The 21,074-nt window shown below is 38.7% G+C and overlaps 1 protein-coding gene across 1 annotated transcript in view; it reads right to left on the reverse strand.

Moving 5' to 3' along the window:
• VAV3 (vav guanine nucleotide exchange factor 3) overlaps positions 1 to 21,074 on the reverse strand; it is a 171,638-nt gene that overhangs the window by 106,583 nt on the left and 43,981 nt on the right. The window contains exons 3-4 of the mRNA XM_063344034.1: positions 3,081 to 3,139; positions 2,124 to 2,189 (exon numbers count right to left, since the gene is read on the reverse strand). Of these exons, the coding sequence (XP_063200104.1) occupies positions 2,124 to 2,189; positions 3,081 to 3,139 (125 nt within the window). The remainder of the gene's footprint in view (positions 1 to 2,123; positions 2,190 to 3,080; positions 3,140 to 21,074) is intronic.

Genomic DNA, 21,074 nt, shown 5'->3' on the forward strand with positions numbered 1-21,074 from the left:
CCACTCCTCATAGGAGAAGGTTTCTAGAGTAAACAAACAGATCAATTAATAGAACTATCTAATGAAAAGAACTCATTAAGGGAAATTAAGTCCATTAAGTTTTTTTCCTCAACACATTTAAAATACAATTGTACAAAATCAACGCAACATTGAAGACAGGAACTAAACCAGGGCCCAAAAGCAGCTTGTCAGGACAGTTTTGTCACGGGGTACTGTCCAGTTGCTCTCTTCTCTTCATCCCTCTTCCCACCACATCCAGTGAAAAGGAACTGCCTCTTCCTTACTGCCTGGCATCCCACTGCACTGGGATGCAAGACACTGATACAGGTCTCCTTCCTGCCTAAAGAAAGGATTATCTGGGGTAAAATACACTAAAGATTGCAGAGCCAGCAGCTGAGAGCCTGTACCTCCACACCATAAGCCACTATCTTGGTCACCTCAAGGCAACCTTCAGCTACACAAAAATGAAAAAAGCAACCTTTCAAACTGAAAATCAGACAGCTCAATAAAATAGAGTATGTACAAGAAGTGTCCTCTTACAGAAATACCACAGCATAAAGTCAATGCTCAATTCTACCCTCAGCTAATTCAGCTTCGTTAGAGCCAGTCCTGCTGGAGTTTTGCCTACTTTGCACTAGGACCATATCAAGCCTATAATATATCTTTCGCCCACATTTCTTAGGGTATGTCTACAAAAGAACTCTAAAAGATACTGAAAGTAATCCAGGCATAATAATACAAGGACTTGATCAGGTGTGCTGATAATTTTGGGGTTTTTACTACTGGAAGATAGCACTGAAATCCTTCAGAGCAAAAAACAAGTTGAGGATCAGTACAACACACACATGAGGACAACCATCAGAAGGATACAGAAAGCAAGCATTAGAAGTTTCAAGAGATGAAGTGATTAAATATATATATATATTTGGGGGATTTAACAGAAGACAGAAATAGCTCACATCCCTTCCTTTTCCAACAGATACCATGCCCCAGGGGAGCAAGAAAGCTCAGGTACTCCAGGTTAATCTAACATTTCAGGTTGCACAAACGAGGCTGGTGTGCTAGCATTTCACACTAAACTCTAGCAGCTGTGTCAGGTGGAGCACAGACACACTCTATTTTATCACCTATGCTCCAGGGAACAAAAGCTGGCAAAAAGGCAGAGTAAGGATCAAAACATTTAACTACTACAGCTCTTTCTGACGGAAAGTCTTAATTCATCCTAAATTCCTTAGACACTATTTAAGCTCACGGACAATTAAATTCCTTTTAGTCAAATACACTTACTAATTAAGAGAAACTAAAAAAATGTGGGCCACTTCCACCATTCACTGGCACTTTTGTTTCTTATGAAGAGAGTACTTCTTGAATTGCTTGCTCCGCAATTGAGACAGCATGTAATTATCAAATTTCAGTGAGTAATATTTGTAATTTGATGCAAAAGAAGAGCTACAAATCTCAATTTATTTGGTATGATTTGCTAATTTTTTTTTTTTTTTTTAAATAAAAGACTATCTCCAGGTACTCAATTTGTATACCTATTTAAGAACAGATAGAAATATTATTTTCAAACAGTGCTAATACCACCACATCTAAGAGATGAGGACATCACTTCTAAGCCCATTTGGGTCTCGGAGGAGTCTGCAGCTCCTACCTTCTGCACATTCAGCTACGTAGAGTGAAAAGCAGCTATCTGTGAGACAGCCAGTCAGCCGCAGGAGACAAAGACAAGCTTTGCAGGGAAGGTGATAAATTGAAGGTGAAAGGAAGGTGAAAATTGCATTTTCTTTGCAAGTTCAAGACCATTTCCTTGGGTCCCTTACAACTGATATTGTAATTCTGCAAAAGCGTTCTTGTAGTACAGACAGAGAATTTAAAAACCCATTCATGATTTACTTTGCTATCAGCACCCTCTATGAAACATGCTTCCTTACATATATAAACTTATTACAATCATTCAGATAAGTTTCATAATTAATTCCTCCTGTGCAGCATAATGCACAACAAATTCTTTTAAAATGGAATAAATAACCCATCCTCATTAAAACTATGTATTCTATAACATCATATAAATAATAGCATGCAACCAAAATCTTTAATTTAACTAAAGATTTACAACATACTCTATTAAATCAGGAAGACCTTTGTAGACATCTTCATCATCAACGCTTTCGTCTGTAGGGAAGGGCCTATAGAAAGAAAAATAACATGAGTTGTTATAGACAGCACTAGTCTAGTCACATAGTGGGGTTTTGTATGTTTTCTAAAATTTTCACACAGATTACTGTATGTTAATGTGTTTGTACGTTCCCCTCTTTCTCTGATGAACAGTAATGTGTATTTAGACTTCCATATATGAATTGATTCTTAATATAATAAAAAACCCTACTGGATGGGGTTGTTACAAATCACTACACTAATACATATTATTGTCAGTTTTTCAACTGTGAATATTAACTACTCTTGCTAGCACAGGACATGGATTACAGGACTGGCTAGGGAATTTCCTCTAGGTTTTAAAAACATCATCCATTCCTATAAGATAGGACTGCTGAATCAAACCATCCAAAAAGATACAGAACACCAAAGCATGAAATCTTTCACTTTCTCTCACAGACCACAATTATAGTTCATGAGGTTAGCTTTGGTTGGGGTTTTTTGGTTTCTTTTTGAAAATGAGAATGTCAGAAACTTGGCAGTTGTGCTGATTTTTATAAGGGAAAAAGAAGAGAAAACCCATCTGTCTTTACATAGATCAGCACTGCATCAGCCTGACTTACAATTCATGTGTCACAATTATCACACAAGTTCTGTAATAGTAACTGCTCCTTTTTTCACCTCGTGTTTCACCATGAGACATAAATGTAATTCAGACACTTCAGTAAGTTTAACCAAAGTAAAAGATACCCTTCGGAGCTCCTCAGAGGTCCAGAGCCTTGGTCAGCTGTCCACTGGGCAATTTGGTTTACAACCAGAGAAGTTCTTACTGAGGGACACTGCCTATACTGCCTCTAACAACTTTTCCAAGGAGCATCATGCAAGAGGCATTATTCCCACCATACACTAGGGCAATAACATACCTTATTCCTGTGCCTAATGCAATAGGAGTGCGAGAAAGTTTTGAAAGTGTTTCTATCACCTGGAGAAGAAGGAAACAGAAACCATGATTAGCTGTAGAACAGATGCAATAAAACATTTTGTTCTCTGTTGTTTAGTTATCAGTAACACCTTTTCACACTGAATGATATAAACGGACACAGAATCTGGCTGTGCCAAACACTGGGTGCACCACACTTCCACGGATTTCCCAGGAGCTGCTCTTGAGCACTTCTGTATCACATCTGGGGGATGTAATAGGAGCACAAAGAGAGGAAAAGAAAAATCTCTTATTTACAAGTTTTAACACAAGCAAAAGCCAATTTAAGTGGATATAAAACCAGGTCATACGCGCCACAAATTAGACATTCAATTTACAATTGGACCTGGATGCAATTGTAATCAAATTTTATCTTACAGGCTGCTCTGAGGATTTTTGTGTTTTTTTACTGTAGCTCCAGAAAGAAAATCCGAAAGTATTAATTTGAGCTTTTCCAAACACTGGCCAGGAGAGGGAGCCAAATGCCAAATCAGCAGAAAGCCACCTCTTCAGGACTGGCTTGCAAAGGAAAGGTAATCTCTAATCAGCCAAACAATTACAGAAGCTGCACATTTGAGCCCATAAGCTTTGTTTATTTTTAGAATATGGCAGCAGTCTGCAAGATCTTATTCTAAGGAAACAGAAACATCCCCTGTAAGTGCTCAAGGTTACACAATAAAAGGGGGAGAACATTAGGGAGGGTAGAACATACATACATATGGTCACATACATGGAGCTATTTTGCAGTCAGCTGTAATAATTCAAGACCAACTTGTACTCTGCCTAACATGCCCTCTCCGTCACAAATAGTTTCTCTTATTTTGAGCATTATCAGAATAGCAAGACTTATTTGCTAGAGAGAGAAAAAAGAGCCAAAATGACACCCTGTCTGAATTTCCATACTTCCAATGACAAGGTTCCTCTGAACTTCCCACAAGTTTCAGGTTGGATCTTTACAAATTAAAATCTATATTAGGCTGAAGTGAAATCTCCAAAGGTTTTTATTGGTAGTATCAAAAGTCACTATAGCAATTTTAAGTTCCATGGGCATTTGGGAATAGTCTCTGCAACTAAAATTGTTTATTTTTGAAGTTCTAATTACAAGACTATCCTGACCATAAAACACAGAGTTGAAAGTACATCTCTCAAAGGACGGACAATGACACGTTTACACAGGAGAATGACAAAGTAAAAACCACAGAGAATAATCACCAACTACAGAGCTTAGACTGAAGTTACAAAGCCTCCAAAGTGAATCAGGTCTCATATGCAGATCAGCAAAATTCAGAATGAACTAAGTTATACTATTTCTGTGAAAGGAACATTTTGGGTTCATTTAAGCTGCTGTGAAAATTAATGTCACAGAAAATCTGGCTTTGCCTTATAGAAAAGTCAAAGAATAGTAAAGACAAATCAATACGCTATGAACATAACCAAAGGTGCAGGCAAATTAATATCCCTATGAATAGAAGAACTGCAATACAGCCTAGAATAAGTTTTGGAAATTGTGAATAAAAGTTGATTAAAGTTAATTTAAAACTATGTCACATTAGTCAGGAGGTCAAAAAGGAAAAAAGACTCTTGAAAAGTCTCGCTGTTGCAGGGGAGTTCTGGTTTCCGTACCAGACAAGAACCTGCCTCTGCACACCTGTGAGAACCCCAGTGCAGGACTGCAAGGACTCCTAAGCCGCATGAGACACGACACTATGAGAATTTAACTGAAAATTCAATAGCTGGTAAAATGATCTGTCCTGACAGATGGGAACATTGATTGGCGAAATCACAGCAAAAGAGGTTTAATGATTATCGAAACAGAGAGGGGCAAGTCTGGTGAACTAAATATTCCTTTCTTGTTTCAACATGTTATTTCCCAGCACACAGAAAATCTTCTGCAAACTATTCCACCCACACAAACCCTCTTCCTTAGAGGAATTCTCACTTAACGAGCATAATCAAACCCAGTAGAAGGATGGCTTGCTTTTCACAGCTAATTATGGTTGCTTCAAGATAACATGAAAAAGATCTCTACAAAATGAAATTGTGAATTTTAGGAAGATAACTAAAAAATGTTATTTCTGAAATGTACCGCCAAATTACATTTTACAGCTATCAATATGTACACAAAGAAAAGCAAGACTTATAAATTAAGAGAAACGGAAAAACTTATTCAGGAACTGATGTGAAACCTTCATTTAAGGAAGACAAACGAAAAAAAGCAGGTGGCGAGAAAGGGTGAGAACCACCACACGCTGAGGAAGCCAGAAAAGCGTTTATGAGAATATGCACACACAGAAAAGGAGAGAGAAAGGAACTATATGATTAGAGAAAACAGAATACTACTAATAATTTTCACTGCTCTTAGAACGGAAAAGGTCTGGCACTGCAGGAAGAGCAAACTGACAGGCTGGAAAGCCAACAGGCAGACTTCTATCCAAAACTGATCACTGGATAATCCGCTAAGAAGAAAATGGTAATCATCACAACAGCTGTCAGTATCTCAGAGACACAATGCGTTATCCAGAAGTACGTGAGAAAGCGTGGCCACGCTGGCACCACAGAAGGGGAAAAATAATGGGCAGAGATAACTGTTCTTCTATTTCAAAACAAAGCAATTAAGAACTTAAGACTATTAACCACCCCAGTGTGTACTTAAGATTAAAATACATAACTGAAAGCGGACATAACTTCCATAAAATAAAAGGTAATGCCTGCCCATTGACTGCTCCTATTAAAGCGCAGCTTACAACAGTGCTCTGTCAAGAAACAGAATGGTTTCTACTGAGAGGTCTTTTTATTGCTGTTGCAGTTTCCTTAAAGAATTCTGAGAAAATGTCAGGAATACTTACACAAGTAATCATTCATGAAACTACCACTTCTGGTCAACACACTCTTTCAACATCATGTGTAAATGTATTTGCTCCAACACGAAGTGGGGCAAAGAAAGATTCTCCTTCCACATGAAATTTCAGTTCTTTGGTTCTGAGCCACTGCAGGAACTCTTAATTAAGAGTTCCTGAATTTCTAGGTCCATGGGGAAGGTCGCAGTGGGCTGAGTTGTCAGAAAAAACAACTAGAGTTTCAATAGACATTCATCAAAACAATCAAACTAAACCCAGTAAAATGTCTGATTTTCAACAAACTGACAAAAAAAAAAAAAAAAGACTCAGGAGTTTTTCAGAACAGTGCTAGTTTGAAGCCTTAAACAGCTGACATGAGGGAAGCTATTATGTAGCACAGTTCTAAACTCCAAAATTACAGTGTACCATACACATGAAAGTCCATAACGTTCAATTTAATGTTTTTTTTGCCTTGCTCTCTTCCTTTCAGTAGAGCTTTAATCTGTTTCACCCATTTAACCCTAAATGATTGCCCAGTTCTGTTCCACAGCAAGGACTCAGACGGATGCTCCTGTACCTTTGAACGAGACTAAACTGCAACTTAGCTTAAGTGCAGAAGTAGCACTCCTTGCTTGTACAAAGTCCAGAACAACAAGGCTTCCATGGCTGACTCTGGCCTCCAACAAACAAACGTTCAAAGGGCTGCAGGACCTCTGCACACACGCTATTACTAGGAACAGGCAGTGAAAACTAGATACTGAGTAAAGATTCACCTTTACGTTCTGGCTAGCTACAACACATGAAAAATGAAATGTTTATATTCCGAAACATCCTGCAATGACTACATCCCTTTGCACTGGAAAACTCAGTAACTCTCCTGCATTGAACCTGAAATTGGGAGATGTCAGCAAGAGACTTCCACGCATAAAAGGGAGCCCCACCTGCACCGGCCTCAATATAGCTCCTTTGCACTGACGAATGCTGTCAGACAGAGGTTAAGCAAGTCTTTAGAAGTCACATCAAAGCCACACTCGCTTCAAGAAGATGCGAACATCCAAGTTAGTTTTTCAGTATATAGCCAGTTTATGCAAAATATGCCACGAAATTCAAATCTACGGCCCTGCAAGAGGAAGCGTACCTCAGCCCACACCCTGGTGAGTGGCTCTGCTCCTCATTCACGTTTAGGGCGCAGCTGGCAAGGGCAACGGTCTTGCACTACACATTAACTTTTTACTTCATGAGTTACTCTAAGAGCAGGGGGTTTGGGCTTTGGTATTTATTATTGTTTCACTTGACTTAATGTTGTAGGTCAGAGTCTCCAGTTCATTTAAGTGCTTTCATATTCCTTTCTGAAACGTTATTTTGTAATTTCCTGCAGCCATACCCTTCAGTAAATCACACCAGATACTCCTATGCATACTTACAGCAGCAGTACGCTAGAGGGACTATTTTACTTCTTTACATAGCAGTAGTGTGTCTGAGTTTAAAGTCTGCCCTATTAAGTATTTTAGTGGGCCTCACTTTGTATTCTTGTTTCTTAAAAAAGAACTTACAAATCACGCAGTTCAAGAACAGACTTTTCCACTTTTAGAAGAAACAGAAGTAAATCATTCTGCAACTCACTGCCTCCCCAAGCAGGCAACATTTCCTTGCTATTGACAGCTGCTGTCAGGACGAGGCCCATATTTATATTTCTGATGTTTACCTAAACTCAAAACATGGAGTGATCAACAAATGTTGATGGCAACGGTTTCACAGTTTATGCCAATAAAACCTAGAAAGACTCACTTGTGGGTTAGATCTTCAAATCAGTTGTTTCCATGTATGCACTTAAATCAGGATATGTTTTTTTAAGACACAGTAAAAGTCACCAAGACTTCATAACCATATTACATAACAAATCTTTTTTCAAAATCTGGGCATCTAGCTTAAGTACTTGAGTGTTGCATTTTGTTGAAAACTTAGCTTTAGTTTCTCCCATGAAGTGAATTTATTTAGCAGATACATAGAAACAAATTAGCGTAACATAAAGCAGTTCTTTGCCAATGAAAAATATTTGCAAGACCAGCCCTTCTTTTTGATATGCTACTTGTAGATACATCCACATGGGTTTCTTCCCAAATGGGTCTTCATCAAATTTTGTGGAACAAAAAAAATAAATCTTCAATTACAAAGGAAAATTAATCCTTCAGAGAGTTGATAAGATCCTTGCCTATGGCCTGTCTCCATTCCAGTCTCTAGGTTGGAAGAGTGATCTCGAGCACTCTTACATTCAAGAAAACTTCAGATCTCTAATTACACGTCCAACTGATGTGCCTTCTTATCAAGTGACTCTGAAATAGTTCTATTTGGTGTGCTGACTTGCAGTCATATAAAAGTATAGCAGTGTAAATAGTATATAAAACTAATACCTGTTTTATATGCAGTTGTAACTACTCTCAAGCTAAGGTCTATGCATGAAGAGAGCCTGATGGCTGCATAAAACTGATTTAGGTACCACCATCTCAAAGGAAACTACAGAGCTGCTATTTGCATACCTGTATTTTGTTATTCAGAAAGAAGGATGTTTTTCTGTCCCTGCTTCACAAAACTCTTAGCATCCTTTACTTTTGCATGCAATCTCAGCATAATTAACCATTGCCATTTCAAGAATCAATTCCTTCAAAAGCCTGTCTCAAGGACACTCAAATTTCCATTGGCAAAGGCGGCATTTGCTCATTTAATACAAGAGAAATACTACACTCCATTCTATACTCTATCCATTCCAAGTGGTTTCCAAGTAAAATTTATCAGCAAGACAACCATGAATAGAAAATGGTTACACATACTTTAGACTACCTATAAAGGCTACATTATATTTTCTGGGTTTTCCCTCACTTCATAACCTGAAAACTTTGATTGAAAGAAGAGAATATTGGTTTTGAGATGACAAATATCAAAGGGTTTAATTTAGTAAGAGAAATTCAGCCTAGAATATTTTAGAGACTCAAATTAAGAATATTGAAGGGTAGTGTAAGAAATAAGTTCTAGTCCAAATGAAACAGGCTCAGGCAGAATCCTCTGTAAAGCACATTTTTATTCACCTTCTTGCAAGAGCGTGTGACCTAGCAAGTAGGTGCACTTTCAGTTCTCGAAACACACCTTTTTATTTCCTAATCCAGGCCGAATTTTTCCCTCCCCTGTTTCCCATTGGTTGGGTACTCCAGGGTTCAGAGTCTGTCTGAAGCACCTAAAATTCTTCACGGCTGTTTTGCCTCTGTTTACTTCTCTTTATGCTACACCTAAAGGGATTATCTGACTAGTTTATTTCTTTCCTCTTTGGTAAAAAAATTGCTCAATGTCATTAGCCCTGGTTAAATGTTTGACTACCCTTCTAGACACTAATCCAGTATGAATCAGTTTGTCCTTTTGTCTGTGTGATAAGAGATGTTCTACAAGCCTTTGCTGGAGCCTCTTTGTCTTAGTCATTCCCTTATCATGTCACCTCTGATGGAAACTGCTTTTCTCCTCTGCAAAAGCAATACCTGTCGTTCTTACAGTAGAGAATCTTGAGATTTGTAGGTGCCCATATTAATTACCTGGATATATACATACAGCAGATCATGAAAAACAAAAAGCTAATGCAAGTAGAAATTCAATGTTCCTAGAGAAAACGAAGACACATGCACTCTGTGTCACTAGAGTAAGGCTATCATGAGACCAATTCCAAGTGTCTCATATCCAAGCTACTCCAAAGCCAGAACTGCTTTGCCCACATGCTGAATGAATTTTCATTAAGCTGTTTTCACTCATACATCAGATTGGAGAGAGGGGAAAAAAAGAAATCATCATTTTGCGTCTCTGTCACTCAAAGATAAGATGAAAATGCTATACATTCTCAAATGACAAATTAAGAAAAGGTTTATTATCTGCTACTCTGCAGTTCACCAGGCCCCAGACAACCCCGCATCAGTACTGTACCACTGGCACAGTACCCATTCGGCACAGAAGAGGGAGAGGGGGAAAACATATCTTAATATTTTACTGTAATCCATTATTAACTTTTGAACCAGAAGACCTCTAAGGAACTGATACATCTACATTTGCATTTAACTTGGCTGACAAATGTAAAAAGGACATGTAGCTAAACAACTCCAGGGTGATTACACAGCTGCTGATCTAATGAGCACATTATTCCAAGTAAAGGGTGTTCATAAGTTAAACTGGACATTTTCTCTCCATCTGCCTTATTCTGGTATCATGTTAGCACTCTGTGTTGGTTCAGGTTAGTTTTAATCAAACCACAAGCCCCTAGGGAATTAGAAAGGATGAGGGCTTTTCAAAAAAGGTAGACTGAATGAGAACTCATTAAAAAGAAAAGAAGGAAGAAGAAAAAAAAAAAAAGAGGAAAGAAAGATGGCCTAAAAGCAAATCCTTCACTTCACATAATGGCACCTCTAACAGGCCCTTACAAACAAACAGAAAATTTCAAATATCAGCTACACAAATATGCCTCTACTAAATACTGCTATGGCATACGTTGAAGTGTCAAAGTCTTGCAGACACAAACACATAAAAGACAATTTACAGCTTTGGCACCCAGACCAACATTTCCTTAGGAACACAAAAGTCTGCAGACTTCCAGCAGGAAGCTTCACATATAGCTGAATACTGATTTTCATCTCATTCAAATGATGAAATCCAAGCTTTAGGTGTAGAGCACTGACAGCTGTAATCCAAAGGAAAGTCATAAATTTACTTTCCACAGGGGTAATCAACAGCTGTGGGATGCTGCCTGTTTCCTCACTGACATCACCTTCAGCTACCCCGATTCTGGCATCTCTTGTAGTCCATGTCCATTCTTCCATTTCCACTGAACTACATCCTCAGGAAATATACCTGAGGACTACTCCATCCTTCTTTCCCATTAATGCTTAACGCTGGCATAGTAGCAGTAAGGAAAATAGCCCAACTGTCCCAGGGAACCATGGCATGGAAATTCACAACCCTGAGCCAGGTTTTTTTTGTGACTGACCGGAGCCTGCCAGCAACCCTGAAAAACAGTTTGAAACCAGGTGCCAAATGCTTTTATGCAGGGGCAGTAAGGGTATGGTGACTGCTCTAAAAGCTGGTTTTGGCAGTCATGTGTGTTTCCTCTGAACACAGAGCCCAGCTCCCAGCTGCCACAAGAGACCAGAAAGGTGCTGCCGTGCTGCTGGGGGGAGCCTGGCTGGCTCCGGGCATGCGTACCTCCACCCATGCCTTCCTGGGCACTGCCCGAGGGAAGTCTCATCTTGTATCCATTTTCTCCAGTGTCTCCACCGTGTCTTCACAGGTAAAGTGGCAGGAAATTCTTTCTCCAGACTCAAAAAAAAAAAAAACACCCAACATCCAAGACAAAAAACCTCCTGGGTGTTGCCTCTTTCTGTTTGTAGATAAGCTAACTACAGAGATGCAAACTGCTGGGTCTCCAAAAGCCCTGGGGAATCAACAACTGTAAAAGCTGCAAGATTTTCTCCAAAGCCTTGTAAGGAGAGGTGAGGTCGGGAGGAGGGCAGTTTGGCACCAGGAAGGCAAGCAGAAACAGAAGAACATAATTTTAAAAAACCACTCTGGAAGATATAAGAGGACAGATGATCTAATGTCCAAAAGGATGGGTTAAGGCTGGACGTATTTTCCGCTTTTAGTAAAAATAAATCATTGACATTAAGTTAGAAATATCCAAAACTGAACAGTTCTGTTGTTTTCACATTTCTAAATTATACCAAGCAACACTTGATGCCGTGTTGACATTACAGATGTAAACTATCTATAGCGTTTTTCTCTAGGACAGTAGTTAAAATAAAAGCATAACTGCAGTTTCCAACAACAGCAAAGGGCAGGTTGGACTCCTCACTAACCAAACTCCTCCTCCACCTCTTTCACACGCTGAACATTTTTAACATTTTATTCCTTTTATAGGGAGTGATATGTCTGATCATGCAAACTCCTGAACTGGAATAGTGGGACAGGCAGCTCTAACTACATGGGACTGCACACACAACTTCTAAACCCAACCGCCCCCCCACCCAAAAAAAAAAAAAAAAAAAAAAAAAAAAAAAAAGAGAGAGAGAGTCAAAACTGAATGCTCTCCAGGAATTTCAAAGACTCAAAGCCATATTATTAGGACTATAATGATCAAGGTTTTAATAATCAGTATCCAATTATGGACACAAATGTATACACATTAAGCGAAAGTTGTGCTTAAAATGTCATTTTTTCAAACTTCAGGTCAGTGATGAGGCTAGTCCAAAAGCATGAAAGCTTCCCTAGACAGTTCTGCTCTTAAAAGGAACTGAGAAAGTCCAAATTGCACAAGCGGCACAGTCCTGTTAGTCTCTTGGTTCATTTTGTCCAAAAGGCAAAGACACTCACCAATCACAGTGCGGGGTGGGGGAGTTTTAGCAGCCGCTTCCTGCCTGCAGCTTGTGGTTTTGGTTCTATGAATACCTTCCAGGCCTCACCATGCCTTGAGAGGGTTTGGGTTGGGTTTTTGTTTTTGGTTGGGGTTTTTTTTGTTGGGTTGTTTTTTTTTTTCTTTCTTTTTTTAAGACGTTCCTTAAAGAATGACAACCTTCCATCACGCACTGCTGTGATAGAGCACTTGAACACTGCAGCTCACAGCATGAGTGCGAACTACCTTCAAGTATACTATCCTTGTAAAAGATGGAGAATGAAATAGAATTTTGTCCTTTCTAGTGCATTTATTACATTACAGCTTTTGCACAGGGCAAAGGAATACAAAAGGATGTCTAGGACAGTACTGCAAAACCTAGCTGCTATTAAATAATTCTTTCCCTTCATAATAAACTTTAGAAGGAAAACATATACTTACAAACAACATCTTCAAACTGTATTCAGCTTTGATCAAGTGCTCAGATTCAATGATTTGTAAACACTCTTACTGATGATACCACCATTTTTCACCATATTTTATATGGGTCATAACACAAAATAACCAAGAACAAAACCACTTTTCCCTGCAGTTTAAGCAGCACATTTTAATATAATCTTGATTTTTTTCCCTAAACATAAGCATCCATTTTAAAATCCTTAATGACCTAACAGTGAGATTCTCAAAGGTATTCGGACTTTGAACAGAATGTATTTTTTTTTTTTTTAATAGGAATGGACAGAAATCAATGGTGTGTATTTTGCAAAGTTATGTTTCTTTTGCCCTTGTCCCTTAACAGATTTCAAAAGACTATTTTTACATGTTGGAAAAAAACAAGCAAATTCTCTGAGCTGCAACGACCAGTTTGCACACTATGTATACATTTTGGGTGTTCTTGACCTTGGATGTTTAAAATTAGCATACATATGTTTTAGAAGGAAACAAGTGCCTTTGTACTTATTATTGATTGCACCTCAAATATTGTTTTACGTATGCATCCTGGACTTTAAGTGACACACAGTTTCCTCACTCCCACTGCATTATTTCACTTTAATATTTAAACTGATTCCTTGTCAATTTTTATATTAGCAAGAAGGATATTTGGAGGAGACTGCGCAATGGAGCTTTTCTTCCTCTCTTCTGCTAAAAGCAGAGGAAGATCTTTCTCTTCCTGTCTCGAGTGAACCAGTCACTGCCACACCTCTCCCTTTTCTGAATTTACTTGAAGCATTGACTGTAAATTCAACTACAGCGTGGCTTTGCCGAATGGTACCAAGTCACACTCGAACCATGAAATGAATTTAGTCCAGTACACAATCACTGAAGATAAGGATATTTATTAGAGGTAAACACACACCGTATGTCCCCTCATTTTCCGAGAAAAAAATTTCCCCTGCTACAGTGGGCAGTGCAAAGGGAAGTGAGCTGTTCTCTTTGATGCAATGACCCTCCAACTCGCTCACAGTGGCTTACAAAAGCCCAAGGCTATCTTCAAGCCTCACGCTCTGTAGCAGATGAGCCAAGGGATTCAATCAGTCCATTGGAAAAGCGTTGCACTTACCTTCAACACTACAAAGAGGTACACAGTACATAGGATGGTATAACTCAATTTTACTCTCACTGTCTTCCACTCTTATTTTAAAAATCATCATCTTTGATACAGGATAAAAAATTATACTTGAGAAGACATCCTGCAATGGGAATGGTAATGCTATTAACTTCTACTGCAGAAACCTGAAAAGGGCAGTGGTTTGGTTTTCCCCCAATCAAAAAAAAAAAAAAACAAAAAAAACTACACTACTGTAGTGAAAGAAAATACAGAGTGAGATTTACGTTCTCGTTATGTTTGTACCTAATTCTCCTTGAGATGGAACCCTACACTGAAGATTACAAAATGAATAAGAGAAACTAACCTGCTAATTTTATTTGCTACTGCTTCATTATTCTCTTGCTTTGTTCCCTTGAACATGCAGGAGCTTGCAGGTTGTAACATTATCTATGTATATATCTTTCCCCTCAGAAAGAATACTGCGCTTACAAAATGCCCCCGCAGAACCAAGGGAAAGTGTGATTCCTCTCTACTTTCCTTTTTTTTTTTTAATGTTTGTCATATATTTGTACTTAATGGTGATAACCCACAAAATACAACTCTGTGCTAGTCAGTGTCTGACTAACATCATATCTTCCTTTGCACTGACACCAATGCTGTCCTTACACTGCCTATGACAAAACTAAGCCAGCCAGGCCTCAGAGATTTTACCATCTACAAGATCAGTTAGAAGACAGAAAAGACAGACAAACAAGACACTTCATTTAAAATTTGAATACTTTTTGAATTTTCATTTTTATCTGAAGCACACATTTTTATCTGAAAAACAGGTCAATGTTTTTTTCCCAAGACAGCCACCTATTAACATCATAAAACATTACAAAATACAAACAGAACAAATAAAAAAGTATTTGAACACAATAATAATTGCAGAAGATCAAAAACTCCTCACCTCTGTACCAGGCACATCATCATATTAGGTGCTATGCCCATATTATTAACAGAGTCAGAACCAGGTCTCGTAACAACTCTACATCCCTGGTCCATCCCATCCCAAGTCCTTCCCTCCCACTAGATATAAAATAGAGGTGCTTCTTAGCCACTCTACACTCGACAACATGCCATCTCTAGGTAAGGAAAACATTCAAGGATGCTCCAATACAACTGAGTGGTTTCAGGCACTCTATTTCTCTTACAGGAAGAAAAAGCTTTGAGTACTATTTTGAAGAATACTTTATTCTTCTGTTATATCAATATCTGAAAACACACGGCAGCAAACATGTCCGATACTCATTTAAGAACTGGAATCAAATTTCTTTATAATATATCTAACAATGTTACATGGCTTATAAGAGACTTGTTCTTCAGTTTTCACTCATCTGGAGATTTAAAAGTAGATTTTGAGTTCTGCAAGTATGTGATAAGAACCGTACTATGTACTTTAGACATAGATGCTGTGATAAATAAGAGGATACCACAGATACCTATCACTAGCCATTTAGTTGTGTTTAATATTAAGATGTCTCTTGAGATTTCACGAGCACTATCGACTTCAGAAATTTCTCTCTGCTGCTTTGTGCTCTTCACCCACTTGTTTCTGCCCTGCTCTTCAGCTTGCTGCTGTCTTAGCTGTGCTAACCCAACTGTTAGCATGGTCGTGTCATAATTACATCAGAGAATTGATAGGCAGAGAGAGAGGGAGGGACTGATTTCTTCAAGTGTTATTCCGAAGGGCAGATCAGCTCCTCTGCCTGTTTCCCAGGTCAGCCACACCAACAGGTACGTTGGCACGACAAAGGGAAGAGAGCAAAGGAGAAGCAGTAACTTCAGACATTAATATTGCCTCTCAGAGTACATGGGACTGTACCTCACTTTTACTCTATATGGTTTATAGGCATTTCCAAACATTTTGTCTGGAATTGTGCTTAAAAGCATTTGTGAAAGGACACAGGACTGAACACATTCCAGATTGGTAACAAGTTCTGAAACTTCATCTAAGGCCAACTTCAGTCCCAATTATTCATGACAAAAACACTAGCAGGAAACAAGAGTTCAATGAAACTCTTTACGTGAATAGAGTTGGGCGTTTCAGTCCAAATATGGTGTGTCCAAACCAAACACCATATCCAGATCCCACTTCTTTTGCAGTCAATGCACAAAGTCATTTTGGGGAGATAAAACTGGGAAAAAAATTACGTTGCTATCAACCAACATTGCACAAGTGCTCTGGTTTTATCTAACATACAATATGAATGATAAACCTTATGTGATACCAATATTCTCCTAATAGTTTGTCATAGGTGTTATGGTCTCATTGAAAGGTGATGTTTGTGTTAAAGAAAGTTAATATTTTCATGGGTCAACAGCCCTGGGGAAAAAAAAAATTTCAAATATCTAAACCTTTCCTCAGGCCAGCTGCAAAATTCACAAGCTTCACTATAAGCACAGATTGGGAGCAAATGTTTTGAAGTTGTAGTCCATGTCCAGCAGCAGCTTAACTTGCTTGAGTAACTTGAGTTACACCTCTACATTCTCCATTTTTTATCTCCAATTTCAAATCTAAACTAGAGATCACTTAAAATATACGCAAGATGATGAATGCTAAAACAAAGTGACTGAAACGGCCTCAATGCCAAAATTACAAAGAGCTGTTAAACATTAGTGCTCCCACACTAACTGTAATGTTTCTTAAAATTGTGTCCCTCAACACATCTCCCATTTTACTTCACAAGCACTAATTTTACTGCTCACAGACATTTCCAACAGCACAGAAATTCCCTTGCTGCACTCATACCAAAAATAGTAGCTTCAAGGATGAGACAGCATCAAAAACAGTGAAATAAAGCAATGCTTAACTGAGGCAGATGTGTGAAATGTAATCTTCAGACAGCAGTGAAGCTGGAGGGTTTGGGGAGAGAGAAGTTTTGGGAAAGATGAAAACGTCAACAGGAGAAAGATGTCAGAAATGAAGTTGAAGGAGAGAGGGCAAGGCAATGGAGGAAGAGGAGAAATCTCATTCTAGGAAAGTAATGTTGTCAGCTTTTGAAAGGGTTTGAGATGACAAAACGTCATCTCAAACATCAGGAAACAAAATAAGAAAACTGAAACTAACCTGAAAAGCAAATGAAATATAAAATGAGAACAGTCACAGTTCCCTCAATGGTAATTTGTTTCCAAAAAAGATACTGCATGTTTTCCACAAAGAAGAACAAAAATACCAACATATGAATCTTCTTCATTAGCTGTATTCACACTGTTCGTTTGTTGCTGTAGCTGAGGTAGCTAAGGCAGGCACAGCACAGGCAATGTAGATTTTGTGAGGTATGTGGATCAGCTTCATACAAGGTACAGTATTTGTTGTGAAGTTAGATTTCACGTTTGAAAAGTTTTAATTCCTGCTGTTCAAGAATAACACAACCATTAAAACCGCTCTTATACAATGCTTTTTGGTATCACTTGTACTGTAGACTACAGAGAAAAGCTTTTAAGACCTGCATTACAACAAATGATAACTATTTATTTTCTAGCAAGATGAAGGTCTGGTTCTCGGTCAAAATTTAGTGTTACATATATAACAAAGAGGCCAGGCTACTGCAGTACAAGTTTAATTTTTCAGTGGGTTTTTGTTTACTGATATACTTACGTTTCCCGCTGACTGTGAGAGTCCGAACATGCACCACATGGCCTCCACCTTCAGAAGCCAACTACAACTTATTAACATCCAACGGAGCAGGCAAGGAAAAAGGGCTTCTGACAGGATTCACTGCCTTGCTAGCTCAAGGCTCCTGTGGCTATGAGAAGCTTCACAGCAAGAGGATTTTTCCCTTAAGAATTTAGTCTGTCAAGTAAGCTAACGTGGATCAATTTAAAGCCACTGTGAGGTGTGAGGGACTCTGTCAGACAGATTCTTTTCTACCAGATGAGCAGCTTTGATACAATGGTACCAAGTCACAACACTTTTTTGAGAATGCTGAGCTTGCTTTCAACATTTTACCTAACATTATGAAACAAATTTATAGCTGAATTCCCCTGAGCTCTGCGCTTGCAAACATGCAAGGAAACACATGACTTTGATACCATACCTACGTGAATGACCAATTTCACTGTGTCTGAGCAAATTGTTTTCAATGTGCACACAAATGGCAGAACAAGATCTAGCATTAGTAAGTTTTGCTGAATAGCTTCATCTACTAGCTACTATCTATTAATAAGTATATTTTTCATTATATTATGGGACTGAAAAAGTTTTTTAAATAATCTCATTACTTGGCATAGAAAGCAGCTGAACTTCTATGTGAGCTTACATTATTTTTACTTGGCAAAAGCAATACTTTCTCTCAAATGTTTGTGAAAACAGCTGCCACTAAAACAGCACCTGGATTCATCTTCGCTTCTTATTTCTGGGAAACCACTTGGAAAATAACATTTTGGATTTTATTTCTCACCAGAGTAATGCAATGAAGAATCTTTCATGCCTCCCAGAAAAATATCTCTAAGGAGAAAAAAGCTTATACTCACTAACTCTTACTCACTGTCTTAAATAAGACACATCTTTTCTCTTAGCCATAACCAGAACATTCAGACTATATTCCTAAATGGATTACTTCCACATACTCCATCTACTCCAATGGTAGGAGCTGAAGACCTGTCTTGTAGCATCAAACTGTATCAGCGTTATTAGGCACGGGTGCCCAGGTTAAACAAACCAATACATCAGCATCCAAATTAGCTTCTACACAAATGAGCAAATATCATTATCTTAAGCACTCTTTGTCCCCCCTGAACTAGGCAGAGATTTGAAACCATACTAGCCCTGAACAGTAACACACAAACTTGCTGAGACCGTCCTCAATGCCTCCCGCCTCGCAATGCTGCCCAGACCCTTGCTAGTGGACAAAACAGCAGTAAGAGCGGCACAGAGAACAGCAGCCCGTGCTGGTGGGAGCTGCCACCAGCAGCACAAGTGAAAAAAAAAGCCAGGGTCTTCTTTCCATCATAACTTGAAGGACTGAACAGCCAAGCTCCATGCAAAGGGAGAATCCAAGTAACTCCAGTCACCGCAATGGCCTTACGGTCTGACTTCACATCCAGGTTTTACACTCACAGAAGTTAGTACATCGTTAACAATGTCTCAGATTTCCCCTCCCCTGCATTTATATGCCTCAGGCAACTCACACTGCCAGCAGTACATGGAGCCTCTGCTGCTGCAAACACACACTCAAGCAGAAATGCACCACAGAAGCAGGAACATACCGTAGAGCAGGCTGTACTTCCCCGCCTTGCGCTGCGCTCTCCGTTCAGCCCAGAGATGTGCACTGGCAGAAGACTTGCTATTTCTACATATCATTGTTTCTGGAAAGATCTTGATCAGCTTCTGGAGTTCACAATCCAGGCTTCTTAAAAGTACCATTACTCAGGTACTTTTTATTGCCTTACTTTCTATGACACAAGCCTTATTTTCTGTATTCGAACACCAATAGTAGTTTTCACCATCACATTTGTGAGTACTGATTTGATTAGAAATAGAAAGCTAAACCCTCCTCTCAGATTCAGGTTTTCTAATTCAGTTTTAAATGAGTAATCCATTACTGCATCTTAGAATTTGATAAAAAAAAAAAAAACACTGAGAAACTCAGGAAAAGTAAATTTGGTGTAAGTCCAAATTTCTGACCTCTTGAGAGCTCACAGCAGTTCATATATGCATGCATCGATCAATATTTGTTATAGACACCAGTACATGAACGATCTCTCCTAAACACCCCTCTACAGCATACCAAACTGACTATTTTTTAATGTCAGCTTTTTTAAAAATTAAGAGAGGGAAACATGGTTCTAAGAAAAATTTACAACTTAGAGTTAAAACATCCGTTTGAGTTATTCCAAATAAATGAAAATATATTCATGGCTCGCAAATTTTAAAATTTTAAACTAATTTTATTGAACAATTTGTGTTAAAATTGTAAGCTCCTTCTTTGCAGCTTCATTTCAAGAGGTTTGGGGGCTTTTCAGTTTAGACAGAGGAAACAAAACTTTATCAGAACATCAGTGCTAAGAATTCTTTCTCCATTCTAGAGGGTTGCTGGTGCCACGTAACACCAAAGAATGGTCTCTGAATGCTATTCAACATATAAAAATATGGTCTGAATCAGATGCAAGAGGAAGCAAACAAAAACACACTTGAAAATTTCTTCTTTACGCGACCAAAATGAGAGAAGACACCCTCATATTCAAATGTATAAGAGGAAAAGAAGCTGAACTGCAGGATTTCCAATACAGCTATAGTCTTCCTCTTGCAAGTTGCGAGTACTTATCTAGCAGGCAGAAAATTTTGAAGATATATTTAAATACGCACAGGAATAACAGGACCAGTCTCCTGGGGGGGGGAAGAGAGAGACAAAACAAAACTGCAGAAGCAAACCTGAAATGCAGAAATGGAAAAGGCCCAAGAAGCACAGCAGGGAGAGGGACGTACACGGCACTGCAAAGCAAAGTGATGAGAGAGGCAAGGGATGAAGGCAGCAAAGGAGACAAGGCAACAATGAAGAGCAAACAGTAACTAACCAGGGAAAATGAGTTTAAACATTATGTGATGAGAGCTTAATTAAGTAGAAATTACCATATAGATTATGTTCTTTAAACGTAAGGCTAGAGCAAGGGAGAACATAGGCCAGCACCAAAAGCCAAATGTGGAGGAAAGAAACTGACAGCCCTGTGGTCCAGAGCCTGCGGCGAGTGAGTGGCCAGAGCAGTCTGCTGTCTCTGCTTTACCACTTCACCACCTGCCTGTATCTCATCCCTCATCTTTCTTCCTTTTCACTTTAATGCGGACCAATAAAACATCATCTATACAACTTCAAAACTAACTAATTTTAAGAAATCCCCACGAAGCTATAAACAGGAAAGCATGAAAACGTATTCTCCTGTACATGTCCCATACTTCTGAACTTGTACCATGGGGGAGACATGCACTGCTAGTTGGTATGGGTATTACTTTGTTAACACAAAGTTTGTAAGCAGCACCTTTTCCTAGTGTTTAGGAGACTATTCAAGGCACAGGGGGACTACTCGCTTCCACAAGGGAAACAGACATAAGGAAATATCTAAGAGCTCTACAATTTGAATAGAAATTTTCTCATGCAC

The sequence above is a fragment of the Chroicocephalus ridibundus genome, chromosome 8 (assembly GCF_963924245.1).
Source record: "Chroicocephalus ridibundus chromosome 8, bChrRid1.1, whole genome shotgun sequence".
NCBI lineage: Eukaryota > Metazoa > Chordata > Aves > Charadriiformes > Laridae > Chroicocephalus > Chroicocephalus ridibundus.